Here is a 23,794-nt window from a genome sequence, read left to right on the forward strand (position 1 = left end):
AACGACTCCACGTGAGGAATTTGAATTTCGGTGCGCTTCCACCCGGACAGGGAAGGTGCGGAGCAGTGAAGTACACAGCAATTTTTGTGCCTGGAGGGCACTGACTGTTTCTAACAACAAGGTGCCATTCCATAATCTGGAACAAGACTTTACAGGACCTGCAATTGCGTCGACACCTTTCTGAATAATTAAAGGATTGACCGTGGAGAAGTCTTGACCTTCGTCAGACCGAGAAACAACAAGGAACTGTGGCAACGATGGAAGAACTGTCTGTGGCTGAGACTCAGTGAACTTACGCTTGTGAGCAGACATAGTGGAAGATCAGGAAACCACTGCGGAAGAATCCCCACGATTACCAGCGTCTCCAATGGCGCGCTCCTCCCTTGTGGGGGACCTCTCTGAGAGCACTCTCACCTTAGGTGATTGTTCACACCTCAGGTCACACCTCCCGACAAACGGATGGAGGGACCAATCAGCACTTTCGGTAGGTATCAGCTCGGGTTATCACCCCTCCCTGGGCCTGGCCATTACCAGGGGGTACGTACGTGTCCTACCTGTCTACCTGGGACGGGGAATTACGCGCTACCCCGTCACCGGCTACGCATGAAAATGCGTGGGTCGGCCTTCAGACACGCACAGGGAGGAAGAAAGGGAAAAACAAAGAACGAGAAAGGAAAGAAGAGGGGTCTCAAATGCCGCAGCGGAGAAAAGGGTAAAGAGAAGAGGTAAGGAAAAGAGAAGGACAAAGGAAGGAAGAAGACATGCAAGCAGAGAAAGCGAAGAATGTGTTATATTTTCGAGCGTCCGTCTCTGGACATAGGCACAAAACATACTCCCAGACGGGGAGAAAGGGAAGGAAAGAGCCAAAGGTGAGGGGAGGGGGGGCGAAGATGGGGGATAGGGAAGGATGCGGAAAGGTAATGTATGCAGCCCGGAAAGGAAGGAGAGCCGCATTAGCTCGGGGTCCCGTGCTCGCTACACACATATCCACAAAAGAGTTGTGGACCCCCTGGTGGGGGGAGGGGGGGGGGGACAAGTAAGTGGCGTTGCAGCGGCCATGTATACGCACCAGTCAACAAAAGTAGTCACCGCCTTCTCTATTGCCTGAGCAGTGCAGTCCCGATTTTTTTCTCAGGTTCAGTACAGTCGTCCCTAGATGGCAGCACTGTGCAGAGTTGGGGAACACATATCCCTACACTCGAACTGGCACTCAAAGTTAGTGGGACATATATAAACAATCAACCACGAAAGGGTTAAGGGGAATCACACAAGCAGGGTCAAGATGCTGAAGACCTAGACACTACAAATCCTTTTTAAATGAAGAGCGTCTTTTTCCACGAATGTATTTTAGTAGGAATATAATGGAAACACTGAGCCACTCTCCACAGCGTCTACGTCTGCGTCATGAGGGTTCAGACTTGTCGTTTAGGTCTGTGTTATGTGGGTCTACAGCCGTCGTCTAGGTTTGCATCATTCAAGTAAACATCATCTAAGTCTGCATCATGAGGGTCCGAACTATGGTCCTTCATGACGCAAACATAGACGCCACGAAAAATGGCTCAGTCGCCAATATATTCCCAGTACTATAGTTTTAGAGGAACTGGATATGAACGAAGTGCTTCAATTTTGTTAAAATCGCATTTTGGCAATGTAGAATGATTTTGTCAACTTTGAATGAATTCACAGAACCAGTAAAATACATCCTGGAAAAGTAGTTAAATATTTGTCCAACTGGTGTCATACTTGGCTGAAACATACTAAAGTTAAAGAATCTAGACTTCCAAAATCTTAATTTGGTTCTCATTGCAGTACAGTGGTTATCAGGGACGTAGGTAATTTATTCTTCCGGGGAGGGGACCAATCTTCTTTTGGGGGGGGTGGAGGTTCACTTCTTTAGTACAAATATCCATCCGTTTCAGTGTTGAAAACTGCAACACAGACTGCATTGCATTCCACTAAAACAAAAAACACTATGTTCATGGGCTCAAGGGGGGGGGGGGGCAAACCCCTGCCCCTCCTCCCCATTATCTACACCCCTGGTGGTTATCTGTAGCTTTTAGTGTACAAAGAAGCTCCATTTTCAGTGATTGTTCTGCTTGCTACACAAATCTGTTTGAGGTGTGATCTGATGGTGGTTCGAATTGAAAATATCCAGTATTGAGAGACTGAAGTCTCGAAGAAATCCTTTTATATTTGACAACTAGCTGAAAACCGGCGTTGCCTGGGAATTTATTTATTCCACACTCTCTTAGTCCATCTTCCCTCCCCTATTTTCTCTATCCATTTATTTCTCTCCCACTATCTCTCTGTTCACCTCCCCCCCTCCCCATCCCCTGGTCCATCCCCACCCACCCTCTATCCTCCTCCTCGTCCTCTCTGACTCCGCCACCTCAGTGCATCTCCTCTTCACCTATCTATGAAAACTCATATCTGTCAACTTTTGTGGTGATCAGTGAAGCAGTGTCAAAGTTTATTGCTAGGAAGCATTTATTGTAATACTTTTTGATACGCAGCATTGGCAGTTTTGTTTTCTGCTGAGTAAACAAATGATGTTGAAGGTGTCCCGATGGGGGAATATGCGACATACAATTGGCCATGTAAAAACATGATTTCCAAGATTGATGCCACAAACATAATGACGAGACAGTAGCCATGTATGCTGACGACACAGCATACTGGTGCACAGGACTAAGAACGACAATACTATGAAAGGCGGGAACAAATCTCCACAAACTAGAGGCATGGATGGCCAAATAGAGGATAAAACCAAATCTTACCGAAACACAAACAATCCTTTTTAGACACAGGAACATGACAAAAAGATGAACACAAACTCAAAGACATCCGAGTAACACTTTAGGACGCACCACTAAGACTAAGTAGAACAGCCAAATACCTAGGAGTGCACCTACACGACTACATGAACTGGAAAACCCACTTTACGCACCTACTAGACAAAATAAGAAAAAGACGAAACCTAATAAGACTAATCCAAGGACGCTTCCACGAATGCGACACTAAGACGACGATACACACATATAAGACATTCATCAGACCACTAATAGAATATGGCACAGCACCCCTAGGAGGCATTCCAAGACCAGTCGCGAACCGACTGTACAGCACAGAAAGGTGACTACTTCGAAGTATAAAAAGACTACCGTCACTAACTCCGAGAAACAACATATACCTAATTACAAAAACAGAGGCCCTACAGACAAGACTCGCCTGACAGAGCGAACTACGGAAAACACACAAAAACGCCCCGACATGGAAGACCTAATCACAACAAGAACGCCAACTAAACGTATACCCCAACGAAAATACATAATACCAGTGTGTACAGTGGCACACAACACAATGAAAGTATTCCCTGAAGCCGGCCCCACCATGGAACCTATAACGCAAAACGAGCCACAATATCCACACCTAGACGAACGACAAGAGCACTGAAACACAAAAACAAAACAAAAAAAACACTAACAAATATGAACTACAAGACAAGGATACAGCAAAGCACAACACTCGACAAACCCGCACATGCACACACAAGTAAGTCAACTGCCTGGACCACCGCACAACCAACCCAGCATACAGCAAATGTGAACCAACATGTCTGAAACAACAGAGTAGACTCATATGTACACCCAAAAACAAGACCAATGGAAAGTAGCATACCCATGTATATAGAGTAAGTCTCGTAGAATAAGATTTCATTGCAAATATAAAATTGACACAATCAAATGAAATGCACCACAAGTAAAAATATTGTTACAGAACCAAGATTAATGTAAAAGAACAGACCCACGTACACAGAATAAGCCTCGTAGAATAATATTACAATGCAAACTTTAAAACAGACACAATGAAATGAAATGTACACTTAAGGGTGGAGCACTGTAAACAAAAATAATATAAATATTTTAATTGTATATGCAGATTTAGTACCCTAGAATAAGTCATTGTAAATAAGTAATGTAAAGCAATATATTGAAAATCCACTTTTGTAAACAAATTGCATTAAAATTATGAAATGCAAAATAAAGAAACTCATGTAAAATCCTAATACAGCTGAAAAGGGCAATGCAAGCCTTAAAACAGCCCACTCTTGCCCATCAGGGAAGGGAATGGAATGAAAAAAAAAAAACCACCACCGTACGTATACACACACACACACACACACACACACACACACACACACACACACACACACGTGACACGGGCACGCACGCACACTTCGTTACCGTTGCTCGCCTACGCTACTAGACCAAGATGTCTGGACGCAAGAGTAAGCAGCTCTCAGCCGCGCTACAGCTACTCGTCAATTTGATGGGTGGCAACCGCGGCCGCCGCGGATGAAAGCCGAAGCGCACCCAGCGGACTCGCAAAGATGTGCAATGCAACAAATGCCAACAACTGGGCCACACGGCAAGTTGCTGCACGAACGCTGTTGCATGCTTTAAGTGTGCGGCAGCCAACGACACTCTCAGCTCCACCAAGCCACGAGGGGTGGCCAGCAAATGCTGGAACTGCGGCGGTTCACACACCGCGAACTCGCGCAGTTGCAGATATCTGAAGGAGTTCCGCAGCCAGAACACCGCAACACAACCTGCGGCGGTGTCTGGTGCCAAGACGACCGCTCTGCCCCCCGCCTCGGCGAGGGGTGCAAGACGCGTCGACTAAGTCGCTACGGCCAGCCCCCAAGCAGCCTTCGCGGCTGAACGTGCCGCACTCAAAAGACGAGCTCGTTGCTGTTCACCGACAGCTCCAGCAGCTGTGGGCTCTCACGAAGCAGACGCCTGCCACCGCAAGCGCCTCCACTGTGGGGCGCCCGGTGGGAGTGGACGCCGCTACGCAGACGACCGCCTCCCTGGCCCATGCTGCAATGCAGGTTGCTAGGGAGGTGGACACGGAGTCGGGGATACCCACCGACAACAAGAAGACAGCCTCCTTGGAAACGGCCGCCCCCTCTGCCTTTGCAGTTACGCAGATGGTGGAGCCTATGGATACCGAGGGAGAAGACGACGACGAGCTGGAATTCGAGTGCTGCCCCTCCCGAACAAGAATTGTGTGAGGGAAGTCCTCGCGAAGATAGCAGACTCATTGCGGTATGGCAGGTATCTCCATCACAGCACTCCCTATCTGTTTACGGAAGCCAATATCCCTCCCTTACCCCACAAACCCTGCCGTTTCCACTGGGGGGTGTGAACCCCTGAACCAAAAGGTCAACGGGAGGGAGCTCGTCCGTCGTGGAGATCTGGAGCTCATCAATGGATACCCGATCTTCACCGACGACAATTGGAGGTACACGACGGAGCAAGTCGTCCTGTACATCTGACAGACCACGCCACCAGTGGACACTTCATGTCAGCCAGGAAATGGTCACAAGAAGAAGAAAAATAAAAAGCCGCCAGAGGCATCTGGCCGTAAATTTGTTTCAGATCCACGGAGGCCCAACCAAAAAGAGAGGAAAAAAAGAAAAACTTCAACCTGAGAGGAGCTGAGGAGGAACAGCTCAATTAAGCTTATACTCTTATATCCCGGGCCGAGGATATGGCCGTCAGTTGACCGTGACCGCACGTCCACACTCACATCCCAGTGCAGGACAGCTTAGAACATCGTACGCTTAAACCGTAACTTCAATTTAACATAATGTAGGAAAAATAGTGTTAGGCCATTAAAACCTACAGCCAAAATCAAGTGGAATATACTCCACATGTTCCACACATTTGCACGCACAAGCACGTCCACACTCGCCATTTTGAGTCGTGCTTCCGAAGGGTGCAGATGCTGTTGTCACTGCGCTGCAGCCTTTGTGTTTTTACGTTTCGAGAATTCCAACCGCTCGTCTCCTGTCCGCGCCGCCACGCGTAGCGCTAATTTGAGGCAGCAGAAGAAGTAGTTCCACTACTGCAGCACACTTGCGTGTTGCACAAGCAAACTGTCGTGTTCACCGATGGTGTTCATGATGCTCGTCGGTATTCCTGGGTCGGCGGGAAAAAAGCGTGCACGTGAACGAAGTGTCGCTCTTACAACACCCCAACATCACACTGCAGAGCTCCCACTCTGCATCCTCGGAGTTTAGGGAACATTCCGAGCCAGGGCACGTGGGGTTTCCTGGATACCCACGTTCGTGTCGTTCAGGGTCAGCACTGCACTTTAAACCTTGCGGTGTTAACCAAGGTGTATCTGACGCTCCCTGCGTGGTGTCTTTTGGTTCTCTCCAATGCCTGAAGTGTAGGGAAATAGATTCTGAGCACATCCCAAACCCAGCCCGCTGTGGTAGCCCTCTGGGCTCCCACAGCCTGTTCAACATGAGCGAACACAAACCATCATGCAAAACTACACGTAAAGAGGGCGAACCAAGTGAGTTGACCCCCAGTCAACCGAAATGGAAGGCAACAGAGCCGGAAGCGGCGCTGGCTATGCCTCTCCTGGACACAGAAGACATCCACATGGGCTACTCTGTGTCCACATCAGACAAATTTGCCGCCTTGCCACAAGATGCAGCTGATGCTCCCCCTCAGAGGCGGCACAGAAAAACCCACAACTTAGACGTATACCCCCCTCGTCAGCTATCAGGAGTAGGGCTACTTAGAGCTACTTGAGGAACTCAAACCAGGAGTGAAAGGTAAAATACTAGCGATATACAGGGGTGACACAGCCAAATTCCAGCTCTACAACCCTCTGGACTTCGACTATGCCGTACGAGCCCTAAAAACCAAGGGAATACAATACCACACGTACGACATCGATCCCAAAAAAAGATTGTTAAAATCTTAATCAAAAAGCTTCCGCCGTTTGTCCAGGAAGATCATATCAAACAGCAACTTATTGAACTGGGTTACAATGTCCAGGTGGTAGTCAGAATGATGCAGATGGCCACAGAAGCCCCACTTCATCTCAAACATCGTCAGAAGTGAAAACTTCAACGAAGCCTACAAAGTCACTAACCTGGTGTACCACAACGTCCACATAGAAGCTTACAAAAGACGCGATGGACCAACTCAGTGTTACAGATGCCAGAGAATCAACCACAGCTCTTGCAACTGCAACACTGAGCCATCCTGTGTTAAGTGCTGTGGTAACCACTTCACTAACCTCTACCTGAAGCCAGACAAGCAGGACCCAACGTGTTAACTGCAAGGGCAAACACTCTGAAAACTTCCGTAAATGTCCTGCTTGGATCGAGATGGCAAACACCATGCGATCCAGCAATAATGCGAGACTTGTAGCAGCTTCAAACCCAACTCCCACGCTAACCACCCAGAACTTCCCAAACCTAAGACATAACTGCAGAACAACAGCAGGGTAATCTGCCACAAATACCAACACCACACCACCCACCACTGCGGCGACATCATCTCGGGCCTCTGAACAATGCCAGACAGCCTGGAACCTACCAACGAGTGACAACCCCAGCTCGCAAGGAGGAGCAGAAACGCTCTCTCACTACCATAAAAGCAACAATGGAGAAACTTATGTCTGCCCCAGACAACATTTCTAAGATTATGACCATTGCTAACGCCGCCATGTCCTCCTTCAATGGCCCCTAATCTTAAGGGAAACTTAAGATTAATTTTCTGGAGTGCCAATGGCATTCGACATCAAAAACACTCATTAGAAATCTTCCTACACGACAATGGGGTCGACGTTGCACTTTTAAGTGAGACTCACCTCAAGCCTCATCTAAAATTCAGAATTAGGAAGTACTGTTTGGTTAGATAGATTAGATCGTCCTGGGGGTGGGATGTTAGTTTTAGTTAAAAATAGGATACCTCATAGGCAAATAGTTACACCACAGTTCACTAGAATAGAAGCAACTGGGGTGGAGCTGGAGCTGAACAAAACCTCAGTTACACTGGTGGCAGCCTACCACCCTCCTGGTAGAGTCAGTCTGACACCAGACTTGGAAATACTATTAGGCCCAAGAAGCAGGGTCAGTAATTGGTGAAGACAAACTCCAAACCCTGGGCATGGGGTTGTAGAGTCACTACAGCCGAGGGTAGGGCCATCCATAACCTCACAGAACAGCTGAACGTCGTCACGGTAATGGCACCAAAGGAACCCACGCACTACCTCTCAAACGAAGGCTACCATCCAGACATTCTGGACATTTTTATCATCAAGAATTATCCATGGGTCTTTAGCCCAACAGTACACAATGACCTAGACTCAGACCACAACCCTGCGACCCTGGAACTAGCCGGCCATTGACCTTGTGCGAACGCACACGCTATGCCCGAACTCTTACGGGACTTCGCAGATTAATCTGCCACGAGTAATGAGTATGATGGGCAAACATCTATTAGGCACACTACGAATGTAGTGGTGTGGACATGTTGAGAATGTGGGTCTCACGGGAAACGTGCAAGGGATAAGTCCCTGCAGGCGCACTACCCTCTGTGCCCTCAGTGGCTCAGATAAAGCGTCTGCCATTTATGTAGGAGATCCCGGGTTCGAGTCCTGGTCGGGGCACACATTTTCAATACGTCCCCAATGAGGTATATCTATGCCGGTTTGCAGCTAGGGTGTCCATTTAATTATCATTTCAAAGCTTCAGATACTGGTCAGAGGAAAGCCTTGGCACACTTCATGAAACGCCTCTACATGCTCAAAAAGTGACGGTTTGGTGCGCAATGTCGGCAAGAAGAATCGTAGGCCCATTTTTTTTTTTTTCGAGGATATTAATGGAAGTGCTATGACTGAACTCTCTGCGTTACATTGCAATGATCCAGAACTTTCTTACACCAGAACTCGCCTGTTTTCCAGTTAATGAACACACAATGTTCCAACAAGATGGGACAACAAGCCACACTGCAAGAGTTGCCATGAATGCTGTGAATGCTTTGTTTCCAGGCAGTGTCATTTCCCGAAACGGGGATATCCCTTGGCCCCCTCGCTCTCCACCTTTGACAACCTGCGACTTTTTTCTATGGGGTTACTTGAAAACAAGAGTTTTTCAGAACGTTCCACCCAGAACTATCCCAGCCCTAAAACAACGAATTTGGGGCGAAATTGAAGGAATACCAGTCAATATGCTGCAAAATGTCATGGGAAACTTCCAGGTTCGGCTGCAGAAGTTCATAGATTCCAATGGAGGACATTTGGCAGCTGTTATATCCAAAAAATAATTTTTTCACTTATTGTACAGTAAATGGCTACCTTTGTACTTTATATTTATAAACATTAAATTAAAAAAATAAATTTTCTTAAAGAATTAGTTACTTATTTAAATCTTCCCGTTTCACTGGCTAACCCAGTATATAAGCTGCACCAATATGAATGCCCCTTCATATCACTAAGACGACTGCTTCATTCTCAGTAAACAGGAAATTCTTCGTTAGATTAGGAAAGTAACAGTAGCATTAATAGAGGCAGGGGTCCCACAAGGCTCAGTATTGGGGCCCATACTCTATAGAATCTATACTAATGATATACCTAAGCAAGACAACACTCATCTTGCCCTCTTTGCAGATGAAACTGCTGTCTATGCTAGCCACCCCAACCCCAATTACATTGTCATGCGACTCCAACGGCACCTTGAGCCAATCACTCAATGGTGCAATACTTGGAAGATAAAAATCAACTCTGGCAAATGTAATGCTATTATGTTCACTATAAGAAGGAGACCTCCCAACCGTCAGCTTTCTATATACGGGCGGGACCTCCGCTGGTGTGACACGGTAACATACTTAGGACTGAAATTTCATCATAAATTACTCTGGCATCAGCACATTACCGACATATGTAACTCGGGTCCAACTAGATCCTTTGTCGAAGGGCAATGGCCTAACCACCAAATTAAAACTATTAAACGAAGATGATGGTGCTTCCGGCAATACTTTGCAGACGTGAGTTATGGGGCATGGCCGCAGATACTCACCTCCACAAGTTACAAGTCCTCCAAAACAAGGCCTTAAGAATCATTACTGAGGCACCTTGGTTCGTCCCCAACACACACATACACAATGACACAAACATGCAAACCATCACTACCATCATACAGAATAGAAGTCACTTTATGTCAAATCAGAAAACTCACCAATCCATCTCATCGCTCGGATCAGATCCTCTCCATGTAAACTACCAACACCCAACGAACATAGCCACTCGTCATTTCAGAGTATAAACACCACACAAAACATCACACTAAACACACAAAAATTTCACTCAAACCAAACACATATACATGTAGGTAAGGCCCTTATTTCGCAGCCCCTACCTTACACAGAAGGCATTTGGAAAAATCCACCAGACCTTCAGATACTAAATGGGCACAAACCGAATCATGCAAACGGATGCACGCATGTCCATAACCAATACGAGCTGGACATGTTCCTCGAGGATTATGGCACTATTAAACGAAAGTCGTCTAACCCCCGATGTACAGTTCAGAGTTAAAAACTACATCTTAATTAGGATTGATCGTCCAAACAGGCTAGGTGGCAGAACTGAAGTCCTGATAAAACACCGCATCTACCACCGACAAATCACCATCCCTCCGTTAATCAACACTGAGGCCACAGCCATTGAAGTAACCCTAAATCAGCATCCAACAGTCCTAGTGGCAACTTACCACCCCCCAAAACGAACGCCTCCACCACAGTGGCCTTGACAACCTATTAAACGTGTGCAACAGAACCATAGTAGGGGGGGGGGGGGGGGGGGGTGGACCTGAATGCCAAGCACAGTGCATGGGGTTGCTGCACTAAAAACACAAGTAGGAACCAGCTGCTAAGGTACCTGGATACCCATCCAGCAGTACAAGTAGTAGTGCCAGATGAACCCACCCAATGAACAAACCCACTTCCTGTATGATTCCAGACACCTGCCTGAGAAGCTGGACATTTTCCTCCTGAAACACATTGACCTGGCCGCAACCACAGAGGTCATCAACACACTAAATTCCGACCACAGTCCAGTCATTTTAAGATTCGAGAACGACCAGATCATCCCCACAGACAGCACCCAGATCACATCACACTAACTGGGTACGATACAAACAACTTGTGGCACATCATATATCAGACCCAGCACCAGAATATCAATAGACAGGAGATATCGATAAAGCCACAGAAGAACTAACATCATCAAAAGCTGTGCCCAAGCGTCAACCACCAAAATCACGCACAATAGAGGTAGGCGAAATCTACCACCGGACTTACCCCAACTAATAGCTGATAAAAACCGCACAAGGAAACACCGGCAAACATTCCGTCACCCACAAGACAGGAGGCTAATGGACCAAATGGCCAGAGAGATAGAAACCAGGCTACATATGCTCAGATATGGCAGATACCAGCAAAGCTTGCAGGCAGCAGAACAAAACCCAGGAAAATACTGGGGAATCATCAGGGCTAGACGGCAACCCCAGACAGCCACAAGACCACTGCATGGACAACAGGGGCTGGTGTATACCCCTGAGGAAAAAGTGGCCGCCATGTCAGACATGTACGAGCTCCAGTTCCATGAGAACGTAGTGGAGGATGAGGAGGAAGAAGCAGAAGGCTCGAAAGGAGAGTGGAGACATCTCAAACAAAAACTCAATGCCAGGGTCGATACCACCTTCGTGGACACCAACGAGCGAGTAATAACAGCTTACATCAGGCGGATAGGCAATGTAAAAGCCCCTGAACCCAAACTTATAAAACCCCCACTTCTTAAAAACCTCCCACAACCTGCCATCTCCCAGCTAACAAACATCCTGAGCCACTGCCTCAAACTACAATATTTCCCTTCAGCCTGAAAGGTTGCCAAAATTATCTCAATCCCCCAACCCAACAAAGATCACCTATTCCTGCAAAACTACTGCTTTATCTCCCTGCTAAATCACCTATTAAAACTTCTAGAAATCCTAATCCTAAGTGCCCTACTCAAATTCTAAAATAACTCAATCCTTACCCCCGAACAGTTCGGTTTTCTTGTTGGACATAGCACCACCCAGCAAGCCATCCATCTAGTGGAGCATATCTGTTCCAAGAAACATCATGGAGATAGTACAGCAGCCATATTCGACATAGAGAAGGCGTTCGACCGTGTCTGGCATGACGGCCTTCTCTACAAGCTGTCTAAGCTAAATTGCCCAAATCACCTGCTCAAAATGATACACTCATTTTTAACAGGAAGAAAGTTTTTCACCTCAGTCAATGGAGCGAAAACCCGAACAACAGAAACACAGGCGGGTGTCCCACAGGGATCTGTGCTTCACCCCTTCCTCTATCGTGTGTACACAAACAATATCCCCAAAGAGCCGGGAGGGATCATAGCGCTTTATGCCGATGATACAGCGCTATGTCACAGTGGGCGCAATGTAAACTGCGTAACGTGCAGCCTCCAACGGCACTTAAAGTCAACAACTGGTGCAACCTATGGAAAGTGAAAATAAACCCGGACAAATGCCACGGTATAATCTTCACTCACAAAATTAAAAGAACTATCAGAACCCTCACCCACAATGAACAGCCACTCCCATGGAAGAAGGTAATAAAATACCCGGGACTCAACATCGATAAAAACCTAACATTTAAGCAACACATCACAGAGGCTAAGAACAAGGGTTCCACCCAGCTCTACCAGTTATACTCCCTGCTCAAAGGTAGGGGATTAACAATAGCGGCAAAGCTCCGAATCTGGAAAACCATAATACTACCAGTTATTCTCTATGAATCAGAGGTGTGGAGTATGGCAGCAGACACACACCTGACCTCCCTAGTGGTAGTTCAAAATAAAACATTTCAAATAATCACCAATGCCCCCTGGTTCTCCAGCAATGAGGAAATTAAGAGTTATGCTGGGTCAACCAACTCTAGCTCATCTCATCAAAACAAAATCAACAAAATTCTATGAAACCGTTCACACCTCGCCATTCCCGCTCGTTAGTTCTCTGGGACCAGGTATTCCCCCGACCCACAGAACTCTCATTACTACCATCAACTGTCAATTCAGATGATAGCCTATGCTTCATGCCATCCACTCCAATCACAAACTTCACTAATATAAAACAAATAAACTAATCAACTTTCACCTACAAAACATATAAAGTTCATATACCAGGGGAACACCTCCCAAGCCATTACAGACAAAAAAGCCAAATCAAACTCATAGGTATCATTTCGTAAATCAGGGCGTTATTAGGATGCCGGTAATTCAAACACCAACTGGGGGAAGAAAACTCCAACCATATCAGGTCACGTAAGGAGCAGATGCACTCCAGCTGTCCCAGTGGAAGGAGCTCTCAGGTGGGGATGGCCGGTGCATCAGTAGCTCTTGGGGTTTAGGCCTCGCTGACCGCTCTGCTTTACAAAGACTCTTCTTGCGAAGCGACAGTAGCGTCCAGTGCATCGACGGAAGGTTGAACCTTGCTCCCTTTCGTCGAAAACCCGCGTAGCTCGCGGAGAAGCTAAATTGTCGTAAGAGTCTCAGACTGGCAGCAACCCATAACTTCGGTTACAAACTCCCCCAGCAAGACTATCTCGTTCTGTGTTAGGGTTGACCAGTGCCAGGAGCCCGTTCATGTCGGACCACCCCGCGTACTGTAGGCCACTTTTCTTCCTCCGCACCTCCTTTAGGTGCCGTCCCACTGCACCAACGGCGCACATTAGGCCATAGGGCAATTCCCCACTTCTGTAGGGCCTATTAGTTAGCTCTTTCTTTTCACTCTAAATAAATGGCTCTGAGCACTATGGGACTTAACATCTGTGGTCATCAGTCCCCTAGAACTTAGAACTACTTAAACCTAACTAACATAAAGACATCACACACATCCATGCCAGAGGCAGGATTCGAACCTGCGACCGTAGCAGTCGCGCGGTTCCGGACTGAGTGCCTAGAACCGCTAGACCACCGCGGCCGGCACTCCAAATAAAACTCCTTACAACATCAAGATCGCGGATTCCACTGGTGTTTCCCTCGCTCTAAGCCGCAGATCGCTGTCCAGATCGCTGCACAAGTGCAGGAACTGCTCAACCAGCGATTCCCCCACATGGACAAGTACTCTACACATAACACTACATTCGCCTGCAACTGGTGATTCCTGTTCAACCATCCTGCTGCGGCAGCTGACTCCAGCGGCAGAATCAGCGGCTGCAGATACGGACACAGAACACCACTAGACCGGGCCCTGGCAGGTGGAGGGCCCACGACGCAAATGCAAGAATGCAACGCGAACAAGCAAGCAACCACACTCGCTAGGCAGCTGCCTACACTAAAACCCACAGTTTCGGTTAGGGACACAGATACATCCACTAACATGAACCGACCTGCAGTCAGCAATACCACAGAAACACCAACTGCAGCTGTGCCTGCACAACGAAAGACTGGTTTTCCCCCAGTCGTAATACAAAACTATGGTGAGTGTCTTCAACACAACATTCACAGAAAGGCACACACCTTGTACACTTCACACAAAGTGCTCTGGGGATAGGGCCTCACTGTACGTATCTACGAACACTGAATACAAATGTCTCCTTATCGAGCACTACACGTACAGAACAGAAGAAGAACGAAAACAGCAGTACGTGGTCAAGGGAGCGGACTCCAGTGCCCCAAACAACAGTACAAGCACCACTAAACTTCCTGGGATTCGACTATAAAAGTGCTTCCCGGATGACAGGCTTCTGCTCACACAACCGTCTGCCACATTACCTGGTCGAGATGGCAGATAAAGAGCCTTCTGCGGATGGACATAAGGGTAGAACTATACGAACCACCACACATCCCCAACAATGCAACAACTGCCAGCGATTCGGTCATTCGCACCTTCGCTGCAGCCGGGCACCCAGTTACCACGGATGCGCTGGCAAACATGCATCCAACACCTGCACACTCATTCAGCAAAACATATGTTGTTGCGCCAACTATGGCCAAGGCTACGCAGCAAACTACAGGGGCTGCGACATATACAAAGAGGTGCATAGGTACAAAACTTAAAAATTGAAGGCACCCAACACCATACCATGTCTAAGGCCCACACCAAACCCTGTTAGGAATGGAGTATCGTTCGCCATGGCTACACACCCTGGAGGAGCGGAGCGGGTTGCGGAACCTCTGCACCCAGCACCCGCACCTAACACAACCGCTGCGACAACACAACCGTCTCAGCCAACACCATAACCACACCAGAACCAACACCAGTTCCCAAAACAACACGATCCCACTCCAAGGCCACAGCCTGCGAATCCACACACAGCACACAGAAAGATGCACCCACTCAAGGAGCCCCAGAACCGAGAGCCCAGAGAAAGCGGAAGTGACCACGAGGAAACAGGAATGGGAACATGCGCACACCACAACAAGCCACCCAGCAGCAACATAACAGTGAAATGCAGGCCCACCATCAGCAAGCCAGTGAAACCAGCACACACATTACTCCCCCCCTCACCACAACTGTAACACAGGCACCACAGAATGTACCACACAGCAGCAACACAAGCACCAACCCACACCTAACGCAAACACCCGCACCAGTGGCCGCTAACACTACAATCGAGACACACACAACACCAACATACCACTAGAGGGAATATTGGCAAAACTATTCCCCAGCACACGACCGCTCAGATATTTAGCAAGATCGCGGCGGTCGATACTACACTCTTTATGCAGCTCATAGCTGCTCAACCTGGACAGTACTAGGCCACCATACAAACAGCACTCACCACACTGTTTACACCCCTACATGGATAACACGCCACACCCCGCCCCCATCGCAAACAACCAGACACTGACACAGATCCTGTTCTGGAATGCAGACAGGAACAACAACTAAAGGGCAGAATTTGCCGCGCTCATGGAGCGTAAGGGTATCCTTATCGCATTACTGAGCGAAACTAAGCTCAAACCACGCAACCAACTAAACTTCACTGGCTACTGCGTCTATCGTACCGACCGACCGGATGGTTCTGGTCATGGTCGAACAGCCATCATCATACACAAAGACATAGAACACACAAATACTGTGCTCCCTGAACTTGAAAAATTAGAGGCAACCACCATCAGGGTCCAGTTCAATGGAGCCTGCACTATACTGGTGTCAGTATACAACAGCCCTAAAAACATCGAAACACACGACATCAGCACAATACTCAACGTATCACCACGCATAATCGCCGCTGGAGATCTTAAAGCGAAACACCCTGACTGGAACTCATGTATATGAAACACCAACGGCAAGAATCAATATGAACAAACACTACAACGAAACTACATTACACTAGCGCCAACCTAACCGACGCACATTCCCTACCAGAGGGGTCACAGGCCACCCGTGTTGGACATGGCTCATCAATGGCATAACGATAACACTCAACGTTGCTGTTGAAAACGATCAGCCCTCAAATCACCAACCCATTATACTGTACATTGAAAAAAACACTGCAGCACATTGATCAACGCAGGATGTTAGACTACAGGTGCACGAATTTGACATTGTTCAAGGAATCGGGTTGACGGAGGAGATAGAGAAGATCCAAAGAAGAGCGGCGCGTTTCGTCACAGGGTTATTTGGTAACCGTGATAGCGTTACGGAGATGTTTAGCAAACTCAAGTGTCAGACTCTGCAAGAGAGGCGCTCTGCATCGCGGTGTAGCTTGCTCGCCAGGTTTCGAGAGGGTGCGTTTCTGGATGAGGTATCGAGTATATTGCTTCCCCCTACTTATACCTCCCGAGGAGATCACGAATGTAAAATTAGAGAGATTAGAGCGCGCACGGAGGCTTTCAGACAGTCGTTCTTCCCGCGAACCATACGCGACTGGAACAGGAAAGGGAGGTAATGACAGTGGCACGTAAAGTGCCCTCCGCCACACACCGTTGGGTGGCTTGCGGAGTATGAATGTAGATGTAGATGTAGATGTAGACAGTTGTTTCCCACCCACCCACACGATTAACGAGACAGCGCAAATTGATGAGGCCATCTAAACCCTCACCAGCACCGTCCAAGATGCAATAGCCAACACCATACCAATCCGCACACAACAACACAGTGCTGCCCTGCCCCAGGAGATCCTGGGCCTTATCTCAATGAGGAACCAAGAAGGGCCAGGCGATCATCACTGCAAATCGCCCCTTCCACCACAGTACCTCGTCTCTGACCTTCCAAACTTTATAGAAGCTCTCCTGCGAACCCTGGCAGAAGTAAAGCTGTGGGGACGGGGTGTGAGTAATGCTTGGGTACCTCAGTTGGTAGAGCACTTGCCCACAAAAGGCAAAAGTCCCGAGTTCGAGTCTCAGTCCGTCACACAGTTTTGATCTGCCAGGAAGTTTCATATCAGCACACACACTGCTGCAGAGTGAAAATCTCATTCTGGATTATTATTGTTGATATTTTTGGCCTACTTTATAAAGCTCAATAGGCATTAAGTTTTAAGCACAACTTCTTATTGTTTTTGTAATTCTTGACTGTCTTGGAGTTTAATTTTGTCATGAATTATGGGACAACAACACAGGACATTTTCATTTTTGAACTATCTTTGTAAATAAGGACACACACTAAAGTGCAGATTATCTTTTTTTTTTTAATGTTGATGCTGTTGTGTACCATGTAATTCACAAGTCTGTTGTCATAACAGGTATCTCAATATAGTGTCTCTGTGCGTGCAGAAGGGTTGGCTCAAGTTCTCTGCACTCCACACCACTGTGCAGGCACAGCTCAGAGGGAGAGAAGCAGTGTAGGTGCCTCTGTCCATGAGTAACGGGCAGCTGGGCCTGTGGCTTCCCACCCCAAACCTGCCCAGAGAGAGAGAGAGAGAGAGAGAGAGAGAGAGAGAGAGAGAGAGAGAGAGAGAGAGAGAGAGCACTTTCAAGGGTGCCACAGCTGGTCTAGCTGTCTCTCACAGGTGCCTCTGTCATAACTTGGCAGCACGCGGCTAGCCGTCACGACACGCCGTGGGTACACAGATGTCAGGCGGGAAGTCTGCCCTGTCAGCGGGTGACAACATGGCTATTAAGTGAGCTGGTGCCAACCGTCACAAGGCGAACTCACATAACGGCTCACTTTCCAGTCATGGTGCATGCGCCACTGAGGGGAGGAAACTGCACGGTGTCCTCTGTTAGCTTAGGGTGACACACAGAAGAGCTCAATGGTGTCATCCCTGCACAATGACATCTCAACCTCACTTTGAATCAATAAGCTGAAGGAAGAGGGGTTAACCAACAGTGCCACCAAAACCAAGGAGCGTGGCAGCCACTGATATGCACTCGCCTGGCGTCATAGTCACAATATTCGAAAGTGGAATTCCAGGGTACAGGATGATAAGGGTGTTGCAACTTTGACAGTAGAGTTTTCTTTTTTACTGCAAGCTGTGATGGCTGATTGTCTTATCTTAAAGAAGAATGAAAGGAGAATTGTGTGTGCGTGCGTGCGTCCGGGCCTGCATTTTATGTGCAGATACGTCGGTTCAGTGTGCGTGTGACATTGGCCACCAAAGGCACTGTTGCATGTTTGGAAGTGCCAATCATATCAAACTGCATTTTATATTTCATGCAACACTGTCAGAAATATGGTTTTAGATTCATATAACTTATCCTCTGTGTGTCCTTACATGCTCTTGAGAATTCCTTTGACCAAAAGGGCCAACGGGCCAAGACACACTCAATTCTGAATTAGCAGTACTTAAATTTGTGATTCAGTTAGTATATAATTTGTTTGTTGTTTTAGAGATTGCATGTTTGTAACCTTGCAGTGGTGTCTTGTCATGTTAATTATCAGACCGTTTGAGGTCTGCTGAGAATTCATTAAATTGGCACCACCAACCTTAATTTCATTTCATAATAATTTTATTAATGTCATGTTTATAACTCTTTGCCGTGGTGCCTTGCCTATATTACTTGTCAATTCCTTGGACTGAATGAGGTTGTTTTAACTCCATTAATTTGGCACACCAATTTAATTCTAGTAACACATTTTTGCACACCGAGATTTTGTTTTCTTTGCTGTGGTACCTTGAGAAAAGAAGCAGTGTCCACTTTGCAACCGAATGTGGTCATTTTTAATTTCATTTAAATTGGTACCACAGGATGAATGTCAATTCATTATTTTAGAATTTAAGAAAATTTTGTGATCTCCAAATTTTTTCTGGCTACCTGATTTAGCCATACTCTTAATTGTTTAATATTTGAATTTTCAAAGGATTACTTGGTAATGCCATTGCATGGCAATAACGTTCCTGCACAATCTTTTTTGGGCATTCGGGGTGATGAAACGTCAATGGAACTGTTTTGTAAGAACTTCCTACTAACTAAAGCAATTATGAATTATGTAGCCCACTTTGTAACTGTGGTTGAGCTTATGAACCACCCCAGAAGGCCAGAGCAAGTGGACTGACGACAGAAAAAATTTTTTTTTTCTTGGCACAAAACCAAACCAAGTACTTCGCAAAAGGTCATCAGTTTTGATTATATTGAAAGGATAAAGTACTACCAGACATAGAAAAGATTTGCGTTATTGGGTACAGTAATACCCTTTGGATAACATACTTTGTTGTTCTTGTCAGAACATGTTTTATAGTAATAACTTTATTCAATACACTGAAACCGGATACTGATATAAAAAACGGACAATTTGTATATTTTAATTATTCATATGTGCACTTCCTTCAAAGATAGATCCCTATACCCAGTTTTGTGATGTCTGAGAAATGAGTGAATGGTTTGTTGTCTGCTGACCACAGATAGTGGATGTAGAATCTGTAATTATCTTTGAAACAGTCCTCTGGTCACCTTCGGCAGAACCAAAGAAAGGAAGTATTCAGGAGCACTAGAGGGCCTGGAGTATGGCTGATCAATATGGTAACAGGATCCTCCCCCACTTCTGAGGAAGTATGGGATGGCCCGGTGAACAGCCATGGTTGGGACTGTCACTGATTCCTGAAGTTTAAGCACCTACTTTCAGTGTGCTCCGTAAAACTAAAGAATATGGAAATGGTATGCACATATTTAAGAGTAGCTAGAAATAATGATTTCCCTTTACAGAATATCAACAAGAACAATACTTTTTGGTGGGAGATTTATGTAAAGGTAGGCAGGTAACACTCAAGGGGAATTTAGGATTCTTTGGCAGTGAACAAGGGTCACAATGAAACTATGTGTGGTACTTTTACGTCAAGATACTTGTGAGTGGTAATTTTAAGGTGAGAATATTTAAGAATTGTGTGTGCAAAATTTGAATTAGGAACAAGCACTTCCACATGGTGAGTACTGACTGTCTCAATCTGACTAAGAGACAATGGAAAACTGAAGTGCTAGTGCAAACTTTCAGTTGCGGATCCGTGTGTGAGATAATTAAGTAATCACGATACCAAAATTACCATTATTAATTACATTTGTGTGAAGCAAATTAGAAATGTTGCTGCTCTGAGGAGGAAGAAGGTGAGTTACCCATCTGCCCCGCAACAGAATGAGGGTTACATTGTAGTGGGAGATGAACATAAATCCTTCAGAGTATGTGGTAGGTCCATAGGAAAGGTTACATGTTAAATTTAATCCAAACGTGACTTGTTAATCTGGGTTGAAATTTTGTCATGGATAAGATTTGATACGTGCTGGCTAAAGTCGACTGTTCTGTTTTATTTTACAAGTTTAATCTGTGTAATTTGAATGTGGCGACTTAGTTACAAGTACTGTACCAAAAAGCAAGAAAAAATGAAAAATGAATGAGCTTAGAGAGAGAGAGAGAGAGAGAGAGAGAGCACGAGGAGGGAGGGGGTAGGGGGTAGTTGATATCTGTACCAACCCAGAAAGTGCACTATAGTGATAAGGAAAAACATTAACAGACTATATGATATTGAAATATTTATGTAATATGTTCACTGGGCACAGAATTCCTTGTTTTCTTTTATGTTTAAATGTACTGGAAGAAATTTTCTATCATTGCGATGGTAGAATCTTAGAAAATGAAAGGGGAGATATGAAACAAAATGGTGGTCATGATCATTCAGTAGAAGGTAGCCATTTTGTTCAGATATTTTTGCCATAAGCTCCCTATTACTAGAATAGCCAAGCTCTGATTAAAATGAACACAACAGAATGGGAATGTGGTCTTGCCAAGGTGGTGTAAGTCCATCGGAAATGTTTACAGACAGTGCCACATTCAAAATTTATTAGTCGGATATGTGTAATTCTGTTGTGTTGAGATAATTAAAAAGAAAAAATCATAGCAAAAACAGTTGCGCGATACGGTTTTGCTATCTATGTACGATAAGTCATATCAACATTTCTGATGCACAAATATTAAAAGCACTCACTTGGCAGGCCACACATCTAGTATGCCTGACTGCTAAATGCAACAGGTGGTAGAGTTGTGACTGGAAAAGATAACAGTAGTAACCTCTCAATATCGTGTCATTTATTATGTTCCACATTTCCACATGTATGCCTATGCCTTTGCCTGACCCATCTTATGCATGTGAATGGAACAAATGAGTGTCTTGAGAGGGAACAGCTTGTTCCATCTCATTACATTGAATACTATAATTGTTTGAGAAACTTTCATCATTTTTCCAAATTTAAGAAATGTTATAACTCGAGTGAAGGAATGGCCTACCTGTTTATTTAATTCATAATTGAATCAGTAGTTGAAAGAAGGGAATAAATACCGAAAATAATAAAACGAGATTTTTGCCAAATTCGAATCATGAAAGGGTACACGCAACTATGGAATACAAGAAAGGAACGAAAACCAACCCATCAAGCCTTGAAAACCAGGTCTGAATATGCCTTAAGTTGAAAGAAGAAAACAAAAACTGGATTTATTTCTGTCTTCTAACTATTGCCATGCATGGCCAAGAGATGGCAGCAGGGCATGCAACAAGTTCATTCTTGCTCCATCTGCCGGATATCTTTTTAACTAGTTAGTTTGCAAACAGTTGGTTAATGTGATGACTTGTTTGTGTAGAGCTTTTAGGAATCACTAATTTCTTCGTACTACAACATAGTTATATAAAGTCGTCTATTTCAGAGTGAGTTTCTGAAGTGGCTTCATCGTCCAGAAACAAGCGGAAAAAAGGAGTTTGCAATGTTCACTGCTATAAACGTGAAGTACAGAAGAGGCAGAGTCTTCTTGGTTAACAATATGTGAGTACCACCACAGGTAACACTATTCCTGCAAAATCAAACACCAACATTTCGTGTTCTTGCAAGTTGAAATGTACAGACAACTTGCCTCCTGAAGAGAACAAATATTTTCTAGATAATTTATATGATGGACGAAACAAAAATGAACAAGATACATTCCTAATGGGTCTGATAATATGACGTGATCCAAAACGCCACCATTCAAAGAACGAAAACCCAAAGAAACGAGACAACATTTTCAATTTCTTTGTTCTGAACAATGCCAACAAACAAATTCAAGTTTGTAGAAGTGCATTTTCCATTTTATCTGCCCTCAAATATAAAGTGCTTTTCTGGTTGACTACTTTAATTGCTTATGGAAAATCTGCAATTGATATGCGTGGTAAACATACAAACCGGGGTAAGGTGTTCCCTCCACAAATACTAGGTGCTATTTATTATCATATAAATGAGTTCCCAAGACACCATTTTCATTACTGCAGTTAGGAAACTAAATATCTAAGTGATGAGTTGGGCATAAAAACTTTGCCCCACATGTTTTGTGAGAAATATCTGCATTATGCATTTAGTGTCAAATACGATTTTTATCAGCAATATTACAATGAGAACCATGGATATACGAGGGCCGTTCAGAAAGTAACCTCCGGTTGATTTAAAAAAATACACCAAGTTAAATAAAAATATTTTAATATATACATCTTACAACTACATCTTTGCACTATTTTTCTACATAGTCTCCATAGCGATTGAGGCACTTATCGTATCTCTTCACAAGCTTTGAAATTCCTTCTGCATAAAAATCACCCGCTTGTGCCTGGAGCCAGCCTGTGACCGCATCTTTGAGCTCTTCGTCATCATCAAACCGCTGTGACCCGAGCCATTTCTTCAAATGCATGAAGAGGTGATAATCACTTGGCGCCAGGTCTGGGCTGTAAGGTGGATGGTTGATAACGTCCCACTTGAAGGACTCAAGAAGGGCCGTTGTTCTGCGAGCAGAGTGAGGACGGGCGTTATCGTGCAAAAAAAACGATACCGGAAGTCAGCATACCACGGCGTTTGTTCTGTATAGCCAGTCGTAACTTTTTTATTGTTTCACAGTACACGTCTTGATTAATGGTCGTACCACGTTCCATGAATTCAACCAACAACACCCCTTTGGCATCCCAAAACACCGTTGCCATCAGTTTTCTGGCAGAAAAATCTTGCGAGGCTTTTCTTGGTTTGGTAGGCGAATTTGAATGTGCCCACATCTTTGATTGTTCTTTTGTCTCAGGGTTCACGTACTTAATCCAGGTTTCGTCACCGCTCACGATTCTGTTTAACAATGGTTCTCCTTCGTCCTCATAACGTGACAGAAAGTCTAATGCAGAGGCCATTCTTTGAGTTTTGTGGTGGTCGGTAAGAATTTTGGGCACCCATCGTGCACAGAACTTACGGTAACCCAATCTTGCTGTCACTATCTCGTACAAGAGAGTCTTAGAAATCTGTGGAAAACCAGTAGACAACTCCGACATTGAGAAACGTCGATTTTCACGAACTTTTGCATCAACTGTCTGGACGAGTTCGTCAGTCACCAATGATGGTCTACCACTCCTCTCTTCATCATGAACGTTTTCTCGTCCACTTTTAAATAAACGTACCCATTCACGGACAACTCCTTCACTCATAACTCTTGGTCCGTACACGGCACAAAGCTCACGATGAATAGCTGCTGCAGAATATCCTT

The 23,794-nt window shown here is 45.5% G+C and overlaps 1 protein-coding gene across 1 annotated transcript in view; it reads left to right on the forward strand.

Annotated features, from left to right (window-relative positions):
- LOC126204320 (uncharacterized) overlaps positions 1–17,670 on the forward strand; it is a 32,030-nt gene extending 14,360 nt beyond the window's left edge. The window contains exons 3-5 of the mRNA XM_049938704.1: positions 4,766–5,070; positions 11,299–11,590; positions 17,599–17,670. Coding sequence (XP_049794661.1) covers positions 4,766–5,070; positions 11,299–11,590; positions 17,599–17,670 — 669 coding nt within the window. The remainder of the gene's footprint in view (positions 1–4,765; positions 5,071–11,298; positions 11,591–17,598) is intronic.
- Positions 17,671–23,794: the final 6,124 nt, after the last annotated feature.

Source organism: Schistocerca nitens, chromosome 9 (assembly GCF_023898315.1).
Source record: "Schistocerca nitens isolate TAMUIC-IGC-003100 chromosome 9, iqSchNite1.1, whole genome shotgun sequence".
Classification (NCBI taxonomy): Eukaryota; Metazoa; Arthropoda; class Insecta; order Orthoptera; family Acrididae; genus Schistocerca; species Schistocerca nitens.